The sequence below is a fragment of the Pleurodeles waltl genome, chromosome 1_2 (genome assembly GCF_031143425.1).
Source record: "Pleurodeles waltl isolate 20211129_DDA chromosome 1_2, aPleWal1.hap1.20221129, whole genome shotgun sequence".
Classification (NCBI taxonomy): Eukaryota; Metazoa; Chordata; class Amphibia; order Caudata; family Salamandridae; genus Pleurodeles; species Pleurodeles waltl.
Window position 1 is genome coordinate 626303448 of NC_090437.1, and position 17862 is coordinate 626321309.

At 44.4% G+C, this 17862-nt stretch overlaps 1 protein-coding gene across 4 annotated transcripts in view; it reads right to left on the minus strand.

Moving 5' to 3' along the window:
• The window catches only part of ADAD1 (adenosine deaminase domain containing 1), a 923229-nt gene that overhangs the window by 224049 nt on the left and 681318 nt on the right, over positions 1-17862 (minus strand). For 3 of the 4 annotated variants that reach the window (XM_069242439.1, XM_069242435.1, XM_069242432.1), the window contains one exon: positions 13681-13918. In XM_069242439.1, the coding sequence (XP_069098540.1) occupies positions 13681-13918 (238 nt within the window). Of the gene's footprint in view, positions 1-12993; positions 13009-13680; positions 13919-17862 lie in introns of those variants that run through there. The other variant, XM_069242444.1, reaches the window with a different exon arrangement.

Below are 17862 nucleotides of genomic sequence, written 5' to 3' on the forward strand. Positions count from 1 at the left end.
TTAATGCCAATCAGGCTATACCGGGCTGGTTTACACTCTACAGCTCAATGTCCAAGGTGGAAGGTGCGCGAGGGACCCAGCGGATTTCTTCCATATGGTCTGGTCATGTCCAGCGGTACAGGTATATTGGGGCAAGGTAGTCCAAGAACTGAGCAGGGTCCTCAAGCAGGAGATGCAGATGTCAGCAAAGCTGGTCTTGTTGGGGGTGATGGAAGGAATGGGAGAAGCGCGTGCGAAACGTGCCCTTGCAGCTACGGCCCTGCTGGTAGCGAAAAGAGAGATTGCTGCTGCCTGGAACTCTTCTGCGGGTCCATCGTTCCAAAAATGGAAAAGGGAAGTAGACTGGTGCACAAGCCAAGAAAAAGTGGTGTACGAAGTGAGGGGTTGTCCCCAGAAACATGAGGATTTGAGGAAGGTCGCTGGGTGCACTGCGGTAGACTGAAGGGGGTACGAGTCTTTTGATATGGGGCCAATTACTGAAATAACGTTTATCTCCTAGGACATCTCACGGTCAATTGTTAAATGACGCAATGGAATTGGATCTTGATGAGTGCTGTGTTTCAAAAAAAACTTGTCGCGATACATCCTGGTTAGAAGTGGGAGGGGTTTGAGAACTACCAAGTCTGCTGTGTAGGATCAGTCACATGGGGCAACTTGACGTTGTTGCTAAAGACAAAGTAGTTTCCTTTAAAACCAAGCAGCAGTGGTAAGATGACAGTTCTGGTACAGTGTATTCCCAGGACTGGAACCGGTGCTCGATATGAAGGGACAAATTATTTTTTCCCTTCATATCGAGCACCGGTTCCCAAGGTAGTGGCACATGCAGATGAGCTGTCATCACAGAACTGTTGTAATTTGACAGTGATACGTTCCTTTATATCAAACGGTGTGTCTGTTGCCACTGCGCCAGAGCCATCAAGATATGGGACATGCATAGGTATGTCAAACAGAACCTCGTTTGGGGTGAGCCCTCCCAGGGACTTTCTAGGCAGATTAAGTGCTCTATTGACGCCACATAGGTGGCTACGCCAACTACGACCCATACCTAGTACTCTCGATGTTAAAGATTACTTTAAGTCTTGGTTCCTTCACACCACTATACAGTTACTCTCCGGATTATAGGGAGACGAATAATGCAATTGGTCCCCCAACGCCTCCAAGGTGTTCCTGAATTTCCTTTAGGCAAAAGCAGGGCCCTTATCTGAATGAAATGCCGCAACTGCATATGTCCCAATAAAGATGTGAAAATCTTTAATAACAGTTTGAGTTTGTATTTGTATGCACCATCAGGTATCAAATGAAAACAATGGTCCAGCTACACACACACTGTAATGGTTTGTTGGAAATTAGGAGGGGCATCTGCGGCAGGCGCTGGATTGTGGATTATTTTATTTGTTGACAGATGTCACAAAGGAGGACATACTGTTTGGTATGTTTATATACACCTGGCTAACGCAAACGTTTTTGCAATAAGGAAATAGTGGCCTTCACACCTGCATGGGCAGACTCTGGTCTCTGACCCTGGTTTGGGTTCACACGATCACCCACCCCAGATATTACAAAGGCAACGCTCTGTGCACTTATGTGGTAGGAATATTTGGAAGGATATTACTTTGGCAAGGGCTTGCTGTCTGATAAGGCTTTCACAGCAGCCAGTGTTTTGATCATCCAACCTCGTTCTGGAACAAGTAAGCATAGTAACAGAAGCCATGGCTACTAATTTGGCTGCTTCATTAAAACAAATTGGGGTTTATAAAGTGCAACTACTCACCAGTAAGGGTCTCAAGGCACTAAGGGGGTTTGTCCTCTGAGCTTCAGTTGGAGCTAGGTTTTAAGGTCCTTCCTGAATTGAGGTAGTAATGGTGACTGCCTGAGGTGCAGGGGCAGGGTGTTCCACCTCTTTGCCACGAGGTAGACAAAGGATCTTCCACCAGCCGGGGTCTTCTGTATGCAGGGTACGGTGGCTAGTGCTTGTTGAGTGCAGATGTCTGGTGAGGGAGTAGAAGGTGATGAAGTGGTTAAGGTAGGAGGGTCCTAGTAAGTGTGGACGAGGAGCCTGAAGTTAATTCTTTTCTCGATAGGAAGACAGTGGAGGTCTCTTAGGTGACTGGAGAGGGGTTTGCGGCAAGGAATGTCCAGGATGAGTCTGGCAGAAGCATTTTGGATGTGCTGTAGTTTCTTCAGGTTCTTCTAAGTGATACCGGCATAGAGGGTGCTGCCATAGTCAAGTCTACTGGTAACCAGAGCGTGGGTTACAGTTTTGCTGCAGTCCTTTGGGATCCATTTGTAGATCTTCTGGAGAAGTTGGAGTGTGTGAAAGCAGGAGGCTGCGATTGAGTTGACTTGGCAAGGTATGGTGAGCGATGAGCCCTGGATGAAGCAGAGGTTGCATGCGTGGTGTGTTGAGCGGTGCGGGGGAAGGGGTGGAGGGCGAGCTGAGGATTTCGGTCTTGTCAGAGTTGAGCTTGAGGTAGCTGTCCTTCATCTAGGCAGCGACCGCTTCCATCCTGTTGTGGAAAATCTTCTTGGCAGTAGTTGGGTGTTCAGTCAGTGAGATGATCAACTGGGTATCATCAGCGTAAGAGCTGATGAACAGCCCTTGGTCTCAGACGATGGATGCGAGTGTGGCCATGTAGATTTTGAAGAGTGAGGGGCTCAGGGAGAAACCATGTGGAACTCCGCAGCTGATTTCTGTAGGTTCTGACAGGTAAGGCAGGAGTCTGACTGGGGCAGAGGGTGCGGTGTGAAAACGTGTTGAAGGCGGCCGATAGGTCCAATAGGATGAGGGCTGCTGTATGGTCACAGTCGAGGAGCTAGCAGATGTCATCTGTGGCAACGAGAAGGGCAGTCTCTGTGCTTTTATTGCTCCTGAAGCCTGATTAGGTGGTGTCCAGGATGCTGTTGCCCTTGATGTACTTACGGAGCTGAGCGTTGATGGCCTTTTCGATTAGCCTGGCTGGGAAAAGCAGCAGAGAGATGGGCTGGTAATTCATGAGGTCCAAGGGGTTGGCCGTGGGTTTCTTCAAGAGCGGGCGGATCTCAGCATGCTTCCAGTCCTCTGGAAAGCTGTCTGTCTCTATGGAACAGTTGGGATGTGTTAGAGCTAGTTTGTGATGGATGTGTTGGCCTTGCTGAAAATGTGGTGAGCACAAGGGTCAGCAGGGGCTCCGGAGTGGGTTCTGGTCATGATGGTGCAGGTCTTGTCTGCCGTGAGGGTGGTCCAGCGGTGCAGGGTCTGTGGTGGCTCGATGTGTCAGATCTGGAGGGTCTGCATTCTTTTCTTTAAAAAAGGACCAACGTTCACTTTAACCAATCAGATGGGAGCACCATCTAGAACCTTCCTCCCCCTCCCCCAGGAACTGAAGCCCTCAGATTTTTTACAGCACTATTGTACTTTAGATCAACCGTTTACGCGTTCAAGGAGCCTCTGAGGGGAGATGGGTGGGTTGCATGTGAATTTATGAAAGATACCAATATTGGAAAACTACAGTTACAGATAAGTAACTCATTTTCTTCTCCAGTATTGGGTCTTTCATAGATTCACATGCTTGAATAAGATTAATATGCGATGCACTAAACAATCATATATCCATTATAATATGAAAGAACACAGAGGCTCACCTTATCCAAAAAGATGACGTAGCACTGCCTGTCCCACTGCTGCATCCGTTTTATGACTCTCGTCTAGGCAATAATGTTTTGTGAACGTATGCCTGTTTGACCATGTTGCTGCCCTGCAGAAATGGTGAATCGGTAAACCCGCAAACAGAGCTGCCGATGTGGCTACTACTCTAGTAGAATGTGCTTTCACTCTGCTCTGCAAGGGTTTTCCAGCTTGTGTGTGGCAAAACCTTATAGTACCAACGATCCATCTGGCAATGGTTTGTTTGGTAACTGTGTTTTCTTGTCTAACGTCTCCATATGTGAGAAGTAATTGGTCTGATTTCCTTACGTAATGTGTTCTCTGTAGGTCGAATTTTAAACATCATTTAACATCTAAGGAGTGTAAAGACCTTTCCGCTGGCATCTGAGGATTTGGAAAAAAGGTTGTTAAAACCACAGGTTCATTTAAGTGAAAGTCCGACGGAACTTTTGGAATAAAGTTTGGGTTTGTTCTCAAAATTACACTGTCTGAAGTTAATTGTAGGAACGGCTGCTTAATGGTAAAAGCTTGTATGCCGCTTACTCTCTTCGCAGATGTGAGAGCTAGCAGTTTTCCATCTAAGATACCTGATCTGAGACTTGTGAATTGGTTCAAATGGCAGTTTCATTAGTTGGGCCAGGGCTATGTTTAGATATCACGGAGGTGGAGGTTCACTGACTGGTGGGAGGATAATATAGTGTTTAAAAGTACGACCAAACCATAAGGTCAGCTCATTACTGGATCAACGAAATCTAGAAATCGCCGTTAGGTGCACGCTAACTGAAGAATGAGGTAAACCTGATTTTGCAAGATGTAGCAAGTATGGGAGAATTTGATGTGGCTGGGCTGTGAGCGGGTGGACGTTAGACGACGACACAACAAAGACAGAACCGTTTCAATTTGAACTTGTAAGTTCCGTTTGTTGAGTCCGCTCTCGCCTTCGAAAGAATGCCTTTACATTCAGATGGAATATTTACAGAGGAGAACTCCTTGTATTCAGGATTCATGCTGACAAGTGTAGTGATGTCGGGTCTGGATGTTGTATTTTGCCCTGGCTCTTTGTCAACAAAGTTGGTGTTACCTTGAGTTGGAGATGAGGTTGCTCTGAAAGGAGTAGTAGTTCGGTGAACCTGAACTGTCTGGGCCATCTGGGGGCTATGAGGAGTATCCTGCAAGATTCCTTCTTCATTTTTCTGATTACCCTTGGCATCAATGGGATCAGTGGAAAAGCATAGGCATATATCCCAGACCAGAGTATCGAAAAAGCATTCCCCCACAATCCTTTCTGGGGATGCCAGCTTGAGAAGAACCAGCATTTCTTCTTGTCCTTCATTGCAAACAGATCCAAGTGAGGTTTGCCCCAGCGACAGAATAGAAAGTTCAGGGTCTGTTGGTCTGTTCTCTCAGTCGTGATAAGGAATGATGGTCCTGCTTAAGTAATCTGCCAGGAGATTGGACATTCCAGGTAAATGTTCTGCCCTGATGGTTATATAGTGTTGAAGTGCCCAGCTCCATATCTCTTGAGCGGAGCATGCCAGGTTCCTCTTTGCTTGTTCAAGTAGAACATACTGGTGGTGTTGTCTGTTCTTATAAGGACTGTAGAGTAAGTTATTTTGGGGAAAAAAGCCTTTAATGCTAGGGCGATTGGTCTGAGTTCCAGTTGATTGATGTGTAGGTTTTTCTCTGCTGCTGACCATCTCCCGGTGATTTGTAAACCCTGGAGATGCGCCCCCCCAGCCCTGTAATGATGCATCTGTTATTATGAAGCTGGGAACCTGATCTAGATATTCCAATCACCTGGACAATTCTTTTGGCCAAGTCCACCAGAGTATCGCTGTTCTCATAATTGGTGTTATCTGACTGAGATCTTCGAATCAGCCCTGTGTTTGCTGCCATTGAATGTCTATTTGTTCCTGCAGCGGCCGTAGATGTAGCCAACAGTTCGGGAGTAGAAGGATGCACGAGGAAATCATGCCGATGAAAGATTTGTAGATCCGGACTGAAACCAACTTTTTTCTGGAGAGTTTTTTGCCAACCGCTGGATTATTAGTTGTCTATCTTTGGAAGGATAGGCTTTGTTCTTTAGAGTGTCTAGGATTGCTCTCAAGAACCTTATCTTTGTAGTTGGTGTTAATTGGGATTTTTGGTAATTTGTTGTGAGCCCTCATTTTTTTGAATAGTGAAAGGCAGGTGGTTGTGGTCTGCTGCGATGTAGGAGGTTTTATGAGCCAATCGTCTAAATATGGGAACACCTGGGTTCCCTGCTGTCTGAGATGTGCTGCTACCGGGGCTAACATTTTTGTAAAGATTCTGGGAGCCAATTGTAGGCCAAAAAGCAGCACCTTGAATTGAAAATGGATCCCAGGTACCTGGAACCGTAGGAATCTGCGATGATTTGGACGTATTGGGAAATGAAAATGTGTGTCCTGTAAATCGATGGATGTCATATGGTCTCCATTGCTCAGGAGCTGAAGTATCTCTTGAAGTTACCATTCGAAAGGTCTGCTTTTTTAGGAATTTTTTTAGCTTTCGCAGATCGAATGCCAATCCCCTGAGGGTTTTTTGATGAGAAAGAAAGCGAGAGTAGAAACCCATTTTCTTTTGAGTCTTTGGAATGATCTCTAGCTCTCCTTTTCTTAACCTATTGGAAATTTCCCTCATTAGTTGCTTTAGTTGAGGTGGAGATGGGCCTGATTGTGGAGTGTATGGAGGTTTTTGGAGAAATTCTAAAGAATGTCCTTTTGAAATGATATCTAGGACCCACTTGTCCGAGGTTATTGTGGACCATTGTCGAAAATTATGTGATATTCTGCTTCCGACTCAAGATGTTTGTGAGGCAGATGGCACTGTTCTGTTGTCATTGTTTTCTAGAATCTCTGCCTCTTGCTGGCAACTTGCCTCTGAAGCCCTGTCTATGTGCAGCTGCCGGAGGTTGCCTGTATTGTGGCTGTTGTGGATTGTGAGGTCAGTACTGTTTGTGTCCTGGCTGATATTAACTATACGGTTGGTAGGCTGCACAAAAGGAATAATTTCCTCTTCCCCTAGCTCCTCGAAAAGGCTGCTTTCAGTACTGGATTGTCCAAGGGATTTTCCTGTTTGTGTCAGTTTTTATAGTTTGTAATGTATCCTCCACATGCTTGCCAAACACATTTTCATCATCAAACGTCATGTCTAGAATTTTTGTTTCTATTTCTGGTCGGAAGGAAGTGGATTTTAGCCATCCTGTCTGCGAAGCACTGCCACCCGCTAGCTGTCTGAATTCGGAGGTAGTGACATCGTGCACCATCAATCATTTCTGCCGAAACACATTCTCCTTCCTGCAAGATCTTGTGTGCTTCTAATTTCTCATTCTCCGGCAAAAGGTCTATGTATGGAGCTATGTCGGACCACATCTGAGGATCATAACAAGCTAATATAGCCACTGAACTTGCAGCTCTTACAGTAGTGGCTGCCATTGTTGGTAATCATTTTCACATGCTGTCCAACTTGCAACGTTCTTTATCAGGGAGAGATGAGATTGGTGCCAAAGGATTCTTTGAGTGCCTCTGCGCTGCCTGCAATACCACTGAATCGGATTTTGTTTGTCCAATAAGACACGCTGGAGAAGTGTCTTGAGCTTTCTACTTTTTTTCAAGGCGTGAGATTACTGGTGATACAGTAGCCGGATTTTTCATGGCTTTGAGAACTTCTTGCCCTATAAAGTCTATTATTGGAATATCGCTTACTGATTTCTTTGCTGGTTCATTGAAATCTTACAGGAAACAGTCTGTCTCCCTTGATAACAGTGGCAAGTCAAACCTTTTCGCTGCTCTGTCCATAAGGTTATGGAATACCCCAATGTCCACTGGAGGGGAGTCCACCCGAGTCGCCAGAGGTGGAGATGGGGTGGGAATAAGATAGTCGTCCCACTTATCTTGCTCAGTTATAGTGTCTTTTATTTTCCCTTCTTCTGCCTCCTCCCCGGATGATACTTCGTGTTCTTCCATCGGTTGTGATACATCTGGAGTATGGATAATTGGTGTTTGAAGTGTTTGAACGGTCTATGGTAACTTCGCTGGTGTTTGAGCTAGGCGCTCCAATTGTGCCCTCAGACTTATAGGTGTGGCAGGTGTTGACTGTGGGAATCTACAATAATAGTCCTGCAACATGTATTGTAGATTTGATACCAAGGAAGCAGGCATTGGAATAGATGGTCTTTGATTTTCTTCATGGAATGGTTCAGCATGTTTGCTTGTATTACCGTACTGATACTGTTCATAGTCATCATCTTCATAAGCCTGACATTTTACCTGTAGTTGGGATGTGTACTACCCACACCAAAAGGGCCTTAGTCGTCCGATTCTTCGCCCTCATCTAAGAGGTGTAGAGGTGGGTAAGGTAGTATTTTACCTGGGGGAAGTATGCTCAGGTAAGATTTTTGACTTTATAGGTATTAATGATTGGAGGAAATGTTTTTTCAGGCAGTCGTGGAGTCGATGCCTTTGCCCTTGACGACGGTGTGCTCATCGACTGTCTTTGCGGACGTTGCCTTCGCCGACGGCGTTTAGGTTGATGGCTTTGTAGTCTATAATAAGGGGAAATTCAGGAAAGCTGTTCCTGATGCAATCTCCGTCGACAAACACTTCAGAACTTTTGTAGTCACCCTAGTGGTTGACGAAAGTGGTGACTATGTAACAATTAACAGAGACCTGGCTGTAGTGAATGTCGACCTCACTGTCATTGACAGTATTTTTTCTAAGGTAGTTTCTGTCGTCAACTGTACAAGATGTCTCTGGGAAGGAGTAGTAGGCTCAGATCTCATACTGGAAATAGGCCTTTTACGTTTAGAGGTCGAAGGATGAGCCTTATGATCAGTTTCACTGTCAGTGTCAGTATTTCTTGATTTTCTTTTACGGACTTTAGATGGTGGCTCTCAGGAACGCTTTGTTTCCTTTCTTTTTCTTTTACTAGAAGTTGAGGGGTAAGAAGAGACCTCACTGTCATCATCAGACAATGGATATTCTTCAAATTTCAACTTCTGGAGCCACATTAAGAGCCTACCGTCCTTATCCTTCAAAGTTTTCTGAGAAAAGGTACAACAACCTTTACAATCCTTTACCTTGTGGTCTGGATAAAGGCTATGCACTTCTTGTGAGATCTTCTGAGTGGAGCCTTTTCTTCCCACAGTTTTCACAATCTCTGAATAGTCCTTTTTTTAGATGTATGAGACATCTTCATCAATCTGGATTATGCAGAAAATGAAATAATACCTTCTGTGAAGCAATTCTTCTGGATTAACTCAAAGGAAAAGAGGGTTGAGCAGAGCTCAAGGAGACTCCTTCCACATGATGTGTGGTAAATAAATCTGAGGGCTTTAGCCTCTGGGGGGGAAGGTTCTAGAGGGTGCTCTCATCTGATTGGTTAAAGTGAAATTTGGTTCTTTTTTAAAGAAAAGGATGTAGATAGGCTATTAAAATAACAAGTTGTTTCTATTGTAGCCTATATTGCTTATATATATATATATAAATATATATATATCTTATTTTGTATATGTATATAAATATACAGATATACAAGTATAAATGAACTGCTTTATTAATGTACCATGGGACTCCTACTTCGATGACTGGGACTATTCAAGCATGTCAATCTATTAAAGATCCAATATTGGAGAATGGATTTTAAACATGCGGAGAACAGTCCAGGAATTTTCTTTGCAAGCCTAATGAGCTAAATGCTGTTAAATCCCTGTCTTCAGGTGCTATATTTTGGCAGGCGAACCCGATGGAGATATCCAGGGTTGCTTTGTATTTATTGCATCCTAAACTGTTAATCAGTGCTCTGTGTGCATTTTGGACAGCAAATGTGCATATATGACTATTTAAATTATTGTAATCCAAGACTATTCTAGAAGAATGGTCCGGTATACTACAGGAAACAAGGGGTTGTTCACTGATGAGACACAGGGCTCAGTTACACCCTGGTACTCAAGATGTGCAAGTATTTCTCTCATTGGTGCTTTAGCCTCATGTTTAATGTGATATAGCGGTTGAAGCTGTGGCTGTGATCTAATAGGTATTATGTAGTATGGAGAGTCTCTGTTCCACCCCACATGACTGATATACAGAGCAAGGGCTTGTGCCAATGCCTAATCTATTACGTAGGCTCTCTCTAATTCCTTAGGAAGGAGAGTTGAGAAAGAAGGCATAGTAAATTCTTCCCCGAATAGACGATTGCGGGCAAATTGTGGTGGGGAATCCATTTCTGCCCATAGGCTATCATAGCAAAATGTCAATTTTTCCCAGAAAATTACTCTAACAGTGGGGCTCAATGTCTCCTTCGAGTTGCATTTTCAATTTGAAAACTCTGTCGGAGGGCAGGAGACTTGTGTATCTGCAGTGTCGACTTCTAAATAGTCCACATCCGGAAACTCTTGAAGATTCCGGCAAACTATTGTGACCTCTGCCTCGCTGTCTAGCAGAGTCAGTGGGTACTTCTTGTTCTTCATTAAAGCTCTCAGCAAGCGTGGCATTTTATGCTGAAATAGCTGCCACCTTTTTTTTTTTTTAAGCATTTCTGTTGGGGTGGTTTCTCTTCCTTCTTTATGGAAGATTCAGAGGAACGTTGTGAATCTTCTCTCGATTTTACGTATTTAGGTTTTGTTGTTCAAAATGCCCACCTCTCTCACTTCGTTTATCCAGTGAGTCTTGAAAGGAACATGATTGGCATGTATCAATATATAGATATCTATCTGGAGTTTTCAAACTATATCTGTGTCTTAAATTGTAAGTTTCTCAGAGGCGCCGGACGGGGAGATTCTCCTCAATGTTTTACATTATCTTTATTTTGTTTTTGTTTATCCCAGTGTTTTTTAGAACCCTCTGTTGCTTGCTTGGTATAACACTTGATGGATTTCCCTTGTAGTTGTGCTTTACTTGGCCTGGCTCCCAAATTATCCGAATCTATATTAGAATAGGTCTCAGCAATAATTTTTGCCAGCTTGTGCTCCTGTACAGGAATATCCTGGTGCTTGATGCAGACTGCCAGAGCTACTGCTTCCCCTTTTAGGTTACTTATTATTAAGGATACTAGGGCAAAGTTGCCCATTAATTGCATCGCTAAGACAAGGGCCAGGGCAGCCGCATATTCCTCTTGAAGTTGTTTCAATACTTCGGGAAGATTCGCAAGTGTTGGTGTACCGTGTTGAGTAGTGTAGAGTGCAGCAAATACTGCACCCCATGTGGCTCGGTTAGCCACTGAGGAAACCATCCTGAATGGCCAGCATATTGTGAGAATTCTATCTTTATCTTGGGGTCCCGTATGGATAAACACTGCTTCCAAAGGGCTTATTTTTGTGCTAACGAAAACTAAATTTCTTCACGATTGGCGGGCACCTTACTCATGATCAAATGCACTGTTGCAGGATTAATGCCTATCGTGACCATATGTAGTTGCACTGGACCAGCCCTTTCTGGGGCAGTTTTTTATGTTTGCAACACAAATTGCATTAAGCGTCTCTATACTTTTACTAAATTATACAGGTGGCGCACTTCCACTACTGTCATGGTGTTAGCATTAGGGTCTGGTGTATATGTGGCCAGCTGTGGCCATGTAGGACCTTCATTACTCAAAGAACCCAGGGTAACATTTTGTGCAACGTGTGGTAGGAAATCAAGTACATTTTTATACTATTGATAAAATAGGGGGACCCATATGCTCTGTATTGCGTGGGTGCATTAGCAGGAGTGTAATGATGAATGGTGCGAGTGTTTTCACATCCACTGCTGGAAAAGTGACCCAAAAGTATACAATTTCAGTTCTATATTTTGGATTTGCCTTAACTACAGCTGTAATTGCTCCTCCCTCCTCTGTGAAGGCCATTATTTATTGAATGATTGGTGAGGGGCAGCCTCATGTTTGCTGCAATTCCGCCATCTTTCAATATTTCAAAGTTGTATAGTTCAGAGATAGGACCACCAAATGGGGACTTAATCCTTTTAAAGGTTCAAGCTTTAACAACCTAAAGTGAAAAATAGGTGCTACCTATCTTTAGCTGAGGAGGATATCCCTAATACGACAGACGTCTCCATATAAGGTAATTAGGGTGTCTTTAGCATGTAGTGAGACATACATACTTGGGAGATCTGTAATTCAGTGCCTAACCAACATTGGAGGCTCCATGTTGTGGAGACTCTTGATATAGTAATGAGGCTGCTGGATGTGGGCAGCAGCACCACCAAGCGCAGGGGACCGAGTCTGATCCTGCGCCATTCGGCCAGCTACCAGCATCTCACCAGTAATCAAGAGTAAAGGTGATTTGTGGCAGCCCTTCACATGACATCTAGATTTCGCAGGGAAACCGCGGTGAAACAGATCTTACCCCTTTCCCTAAGTTACATATGTCTCACACATATAAAGGCAAAAAAGAAGCAGGACTAGGTTCAGTAAGTTTTATTTATTCAACTGCATTCTACATAAAAAAAGGCAACTATTGCAATTATAAGGTTGATAAAACATTATAAAAGCAAGGCAGTGACCAGGAAAGTGAAACATAGGAAAAGTCCCACCATACAGTCCCTACAATGGTTCTAGAATTCTGACCTGCACTACTATGATTCTATACAAGGGAATAGCAGTGTAAGACCTAATCTTCCTATCAGCCCCCACCACCCCCCCCCCTCCCGGAAGAAACCCCACCCCCCTATTTGTGACTGTAGGTAAAGAAGAGGTCTGTTGGCCTACTGAGAATCCTGCCACATAGAGGGAGACAAGGTATCAGGTCTCAGTAGAAATTGCAAAGGCCACGTGCAGTATGAATGCACTGCCCTTTACCATGTAGGGGTCAGGGAGGTGTTTGGAAAAAAGCGTAATTTTCTGTGTATGAGAATTGGGGACATGATTAACGCTTTGTGCCAACAAATCGTAACTTACCACGTTCAGCCTTGAATGAATCACAGAATTAAAATGTTGTACAGAGAAAAGAAGAACAGAACATTTTGTGTGAAAGGGCAAGCTGATAAAATAATGAAAACATCTCCACTGAAATAAAGCTTTTGCTAAAATAATAAGAACACCACAAATGCATGTCTCAGAGTGAAAGGGTACAAGCTGCAGGACTAAGCTAAAATAACGTGCCTGTGTAATAGCTAAAGTGACCGCATGACAGTCTGGACTATGGTAATGGCCTACCAGCAGCAGCCAAAGACACGCTGATGTCCAGACTACTGGTGGTGCAAAACACTACTGCCCGTTTGGTTTGCAACCTTCATTCAGGCTCTTCTTTGGCCCCCACGTTGAGATCGATACATTGGCTGCCGGTCAGGAAGCATTCTCTTTCAGGTATGCTGTCTCTCCACAAGCCTTTGATGGGTAAAGGTCTCACCTACCTACAGAGGAAGTTGAGTTAATATGGTCTGGCTAGAAATCTTAGTTCAGATTGCAAATCTTTGCTTAATATGTCCTATATCTATAGATTTAGATTTGGTAGCAGATCTTTTTCATACCTGCTCTTTCTGCCTGGAACAAGTTTACCTATTATATCCACTCTGTTCAGATTTTGCCAAGTTTAAAAACTCTTGAAGACGTGGCTGTTTTATTCAGATGGCTGGCTCTGTGTTAGTGAAGCGCCAAGATACACTTACAGGTACTATATCAAGTGCTAGTAACAACAACAAAGGGCACGAATTCGAGTCCACATGGCTGTCTTTTATACTCCCTCTTCTGTTTATTCTCTAAAGCTTCACCCCACTGTCCCCGATGCAACAAGTTAGAATAACCAAAATCAGAAAACGTACTGGATTATATAAAAATCCCTTAAAGTGGCAATAACTTACACTGAACAGGCACAGTGTCATGCAAGATCTCTCTGCTACTGGTCAGTGATATTCACCCTTGCAACTTTTATGTTACTTTGTATCCACAAGAGAGCTAAGAAAATATTCTGCTATATTTTGCTTTGCTTTGTTTCTAGGTTGTCAAGATCTGATGATTCCGAACATGTGCTTTTGCATAGTAAAAAGCTGTACAAAATATTCCTCTTTACGAATATATATACTAACCTTTCAGTAATCTTTCCCTTTTGTCCATCAACAACTTCCAAAGAAATATCGCCTTGAGACCAATTCAAACTAAGATACTGATTTGCCACATCAATTTGAACAGGGTACGCCGCCGTTACTCTGCTAATGTAAGGTCGGTTCACCAAATAGAACATGGGAAGCCTTGAAGTAAGTGCGTCGTCTATCCGCTGATTTACAACTATCTCCAATCCTCGTGTAGTTGCGCAATTTGCATCTCCTAAAACCGAGACATGCACGTTAAAGATAGAATGACTAAAGAAACAGTAGATTTCTGACAATCTGATTCAAATGTTTTTTTTTTAAATATGCAAGCTTTACATAAGCCTGAGAGGAGTTTATTTCATCCTACAATGTAAGATTTGATTTCACAGAAGTATCACTTTCCACAGCAACAACAAGCACTTAGGAACAGCAACATTACTTACCTAATATATGCAACCTAATCATTTAGTACTGCAACTCACTGTATTAGTCACAATGAGACTGCAGAGACACAAAGGAGTCTCTGGGAGTGATAAATGGCTACAAAATATGAGCAAAACCACAACGGGGTTGAACAAACCCCTTTCATTAAAGTGAGGGCACTTTCAAAGTTTAACAGGCAGGCCAACAGTATACAAAGCAGAAACATGAATCGCATATAACATTACTTACACAAAGACAGTACACACAGGGCAACATGTTTTCTAAATATTCAATATAGTAAATAAAGATCAAACTACAGGCATTAATGTGGTTCAGTAGCACAGTTGCCTTTAGAGGAGTGTTGGTGTGTCCTACATGTGCAGAGAAGGGGAGTAAATGGGAAGACTAGAGAAGTATACTGTTCATGTTGCTGGCGTTGACTGATTTTTAAAATCTTACCCTTAGAAAAACACAAGTAAAACACTATTTGATGAAAAAAATGTATTTCCATACACCCTATGTGTAGGAAGCTGGCTGTCTATATGGTGCACTAAAAGAAAGTACACCGTGCAGAGAGTCCAGTGGATCCCCAATTGGTTTGCAGAGGCAAAAGAAGATGGGACTAATGCTCTATTTTTTGGTAGTGTGGGCAAGCAGTTAGGCTTACCAGGGGTAGTGCTTAGCATTTGTTGTACTCACAGAGGCAATAAATGACACTCAAAGAATAAATCCCAGGCCAATTTAGGAAAATAATTCCTTTTATATATGTTTAAAACCCAAGAACTTTGCAATCAGGTAAGTAGACTTTTAAGCATAAATACTTTCGGGTTCATAAACAGATACAGTGCAATTTTCAGAGTTCTCTCAAAGTTATCCTAAGGAGAAAAACAATGTTCAGCAAACACAGGGTTAACAACAACTCACAAGGTCAAGCTCAGGAGCGAAGGTAAGTACTGGGCACTGATCAGAACCACACCAGCAGGTCACACCCGACAGCACTGGGGCGGCTGGGTGCAGGAGTGCAGTACGGCATCCGGTGCCCAATGGTTCTCCTTGGGAGTTGGACCTTGTGACAAACAGACTAACGGCTCTGGCAGGGACAACAAGCAGGCTGGTAGGTAGGTAGGTAATAGGCTTGGGGTGCTCAGGGACGTAGCTGCACCTTTGGTCCTCTTCTCCAGTGCGCAGGGGTGACGGATGCAGGTATGTCTTTAGGCATCTGGTTTTCTCGTCCGGGAGTACTCTTGGTCAGTGGGTCTTGCGTATTTGAGGCTACAAGAATGGTCGGGGAGTCTGGCAGGGGTGGACCCAGGGGTACTCAAGCTCAGGGGAGCGTCATTGGCAGCAGTGACCCATCCCAGATGGGGGTCAGGGGCAATTGGTGCAGTAGTTGCTAGAGATGTCGGGTTTCCTCTCACCACAAGGCTGTAGGAGAGGAGGTCCTGTGTGCAGGGGCTGCAGGCAATTTGAGGTAGTCCAAGAGGGGTGAAACCTGATTGGACTTGTACTCTAGGCAGCGGGGGAACTGGGCTGCCACCGTTAGCTGGTTTCACCTCTGGACGTGGTAGTCAGGTGCAGAGGTCACTTCATTTGATGGGTCCTTGCTCTTCCAGGGGCTACAGAGTCCTTTCTTGAAACTTTGTTGCACAGCAGTTCTACTGCTCATAGGAATCTGAGCCTTTGTAGAAGGCAGGCAGTGCTTCTGGGATTCTTGGAGGCTCAGCTGCAGGATGAGTCATCCTTTGGGCAGATTCTGTTGAAGTCAGCAGGCAGGCCAGAGGGACTGAGTTCAAGTCAGCTGCTTCTTCTTTTCCTCTTCTGCCAGGGCGACTCTTCTTTGTCCTTTGCTTTGTAGGTAGTCAGGATCTGTGTTCTAGGATTCAAGGGTGCCACCTAAATACTCAATTCAATTTAGAGATGTTACAGAGTGCCAGGTTGTAGCCAATGCGCTGCCCACCTTCAGGTTGACTACACTCTTTCTATGACCACTTCTGTTGTGAAGTGGGCATAACCCTAACCCTTGTGGCCTAAATACTTCCAAACAAGATGGAGAAAGTTAACAAGTAGGGTACACTTCAGCTCCTCCACCTTAGGGGATGGACTGGCATGGAGTGGGTACACCTCCTAATCTGCCTAATTTTCCGAGCTGTGCTGCCACCAAATGTGGGGTCAGGATAGGCTTGTCGGTCAACTTCACCATCTGAAGAGACCTGGGTCGCATTACAAAGGTGGTTAGGCCTTTGAAGCTTCCAGCCCTGGAATGTCGATCCTGGCTGGGTGTGGTGATAACACCTCCACCCAGTGAAGGCTTTTGTCTAAGGACCTTGAGAGCACTGGCTCTGACCTTGGGGGACCAGATATGCATCTGTGGTGGTTGAACTGGCCAGGACCAGTCAGTCAGCACACTAGTAGCTGGTAGGTTTTCAGAGGGCACCTCTAAGATGCCCTCTGTGTGCATTTTTTTAATATATTCATCACTGGGGTCAGTGAGGGTTTATTATTCAGAGATGTTTGATAACAAACATCCCAGGATTCAGAGTAGGCATCATGTAGCTGGGGAACTCGTAACGACCAGTGTCCAGCACATGCATTTAAAAAGGCTTCCCTGGTCATTTACTATGTCTCAGAATCGACAGACATAGCAGGGGCATATCTGCTTGTGCATATAAGCCCTCACATGCCTTGATGCACCCTGCCTTAGTGGTGACTTACACCTAGAACGCGCAATGATAGGGGACAGGGGTGTGTGACAGGTCATGTTTTCAATTTAGCCTGCACCAACAAACGCAGTCTGCAATGGCAGCCCTGTAAGGCTTTGGCAAAGGGTCCCTAGGGGTGGCACAACTGGTGCTGCAGCCCTCAGAGACCTTCCTTGGTACCCCAGGTCTTAGGTACCAGGGGTACCATTTAGTAGGGACTTACATTGGGTGCTAAAGAGTGTGCAAACCGAGTGTAGTTTTGGGGAAAGAGATATGGCACTGGGGACCTGGTTAGCAGGGACTAAGTGCACTTACAGTCAAAGCCACACCAAAACCCAGGCAAAAAGAGGGGACTAACCCTGCCAAAAAGGGTGCTTTCCTATAGTACGCCTGGTAGAAGGAATATGTATCTAAATCCCAGCAATATACATATTTCCAACAGAAATAAGGAGGGCAGCAGCAAGCTGGACAAACTGCTCCAGCTGCTCTACTGGGGACATGGGAGGGCACAAATTAGCTTGGCGGTCTTAAGACTACCATAGGATGGTGGGGAGTGAATGCAGGCACCAAACTTCAGGACTTCTTACTGGACTGCCCACTTACGACAAGCAGTATCATGGTTCCAGGAGAGTGGGCACCGAACCCGTGGGTGGGATACTGGGGCTGTTTGACAGCAGGAGTTAGTAGCATTACCTCTGGTTCCCCAAAAGAAAAAAAAAAGTGACCTTGCTACTACAGGTCAGGACCTTGCTTGATATTTTGGGGCAGGGATCTAAAAAAAGATGGAGATGAATATATTAATATGCAGCAAATGGAGCCCTGGCACACAAGGATTAGTCATACATTGCCTATATTATTAAGGCGCAGGGAAGAGGGAGACTTCTATGACGGAGACTTATATTAAGATGGTCGAATCGTAGGTTATGCAGACTTCTATGTCAAGTGGGGGATGCCTGGCGGATGCTTCTTAGCACATGCTGGTCTAGCAGCGCCTTTTCACAATGCCTGGGTAAGGTTTCCACAGTAGCCAGAAACACATACTAAACCAAACACTGCT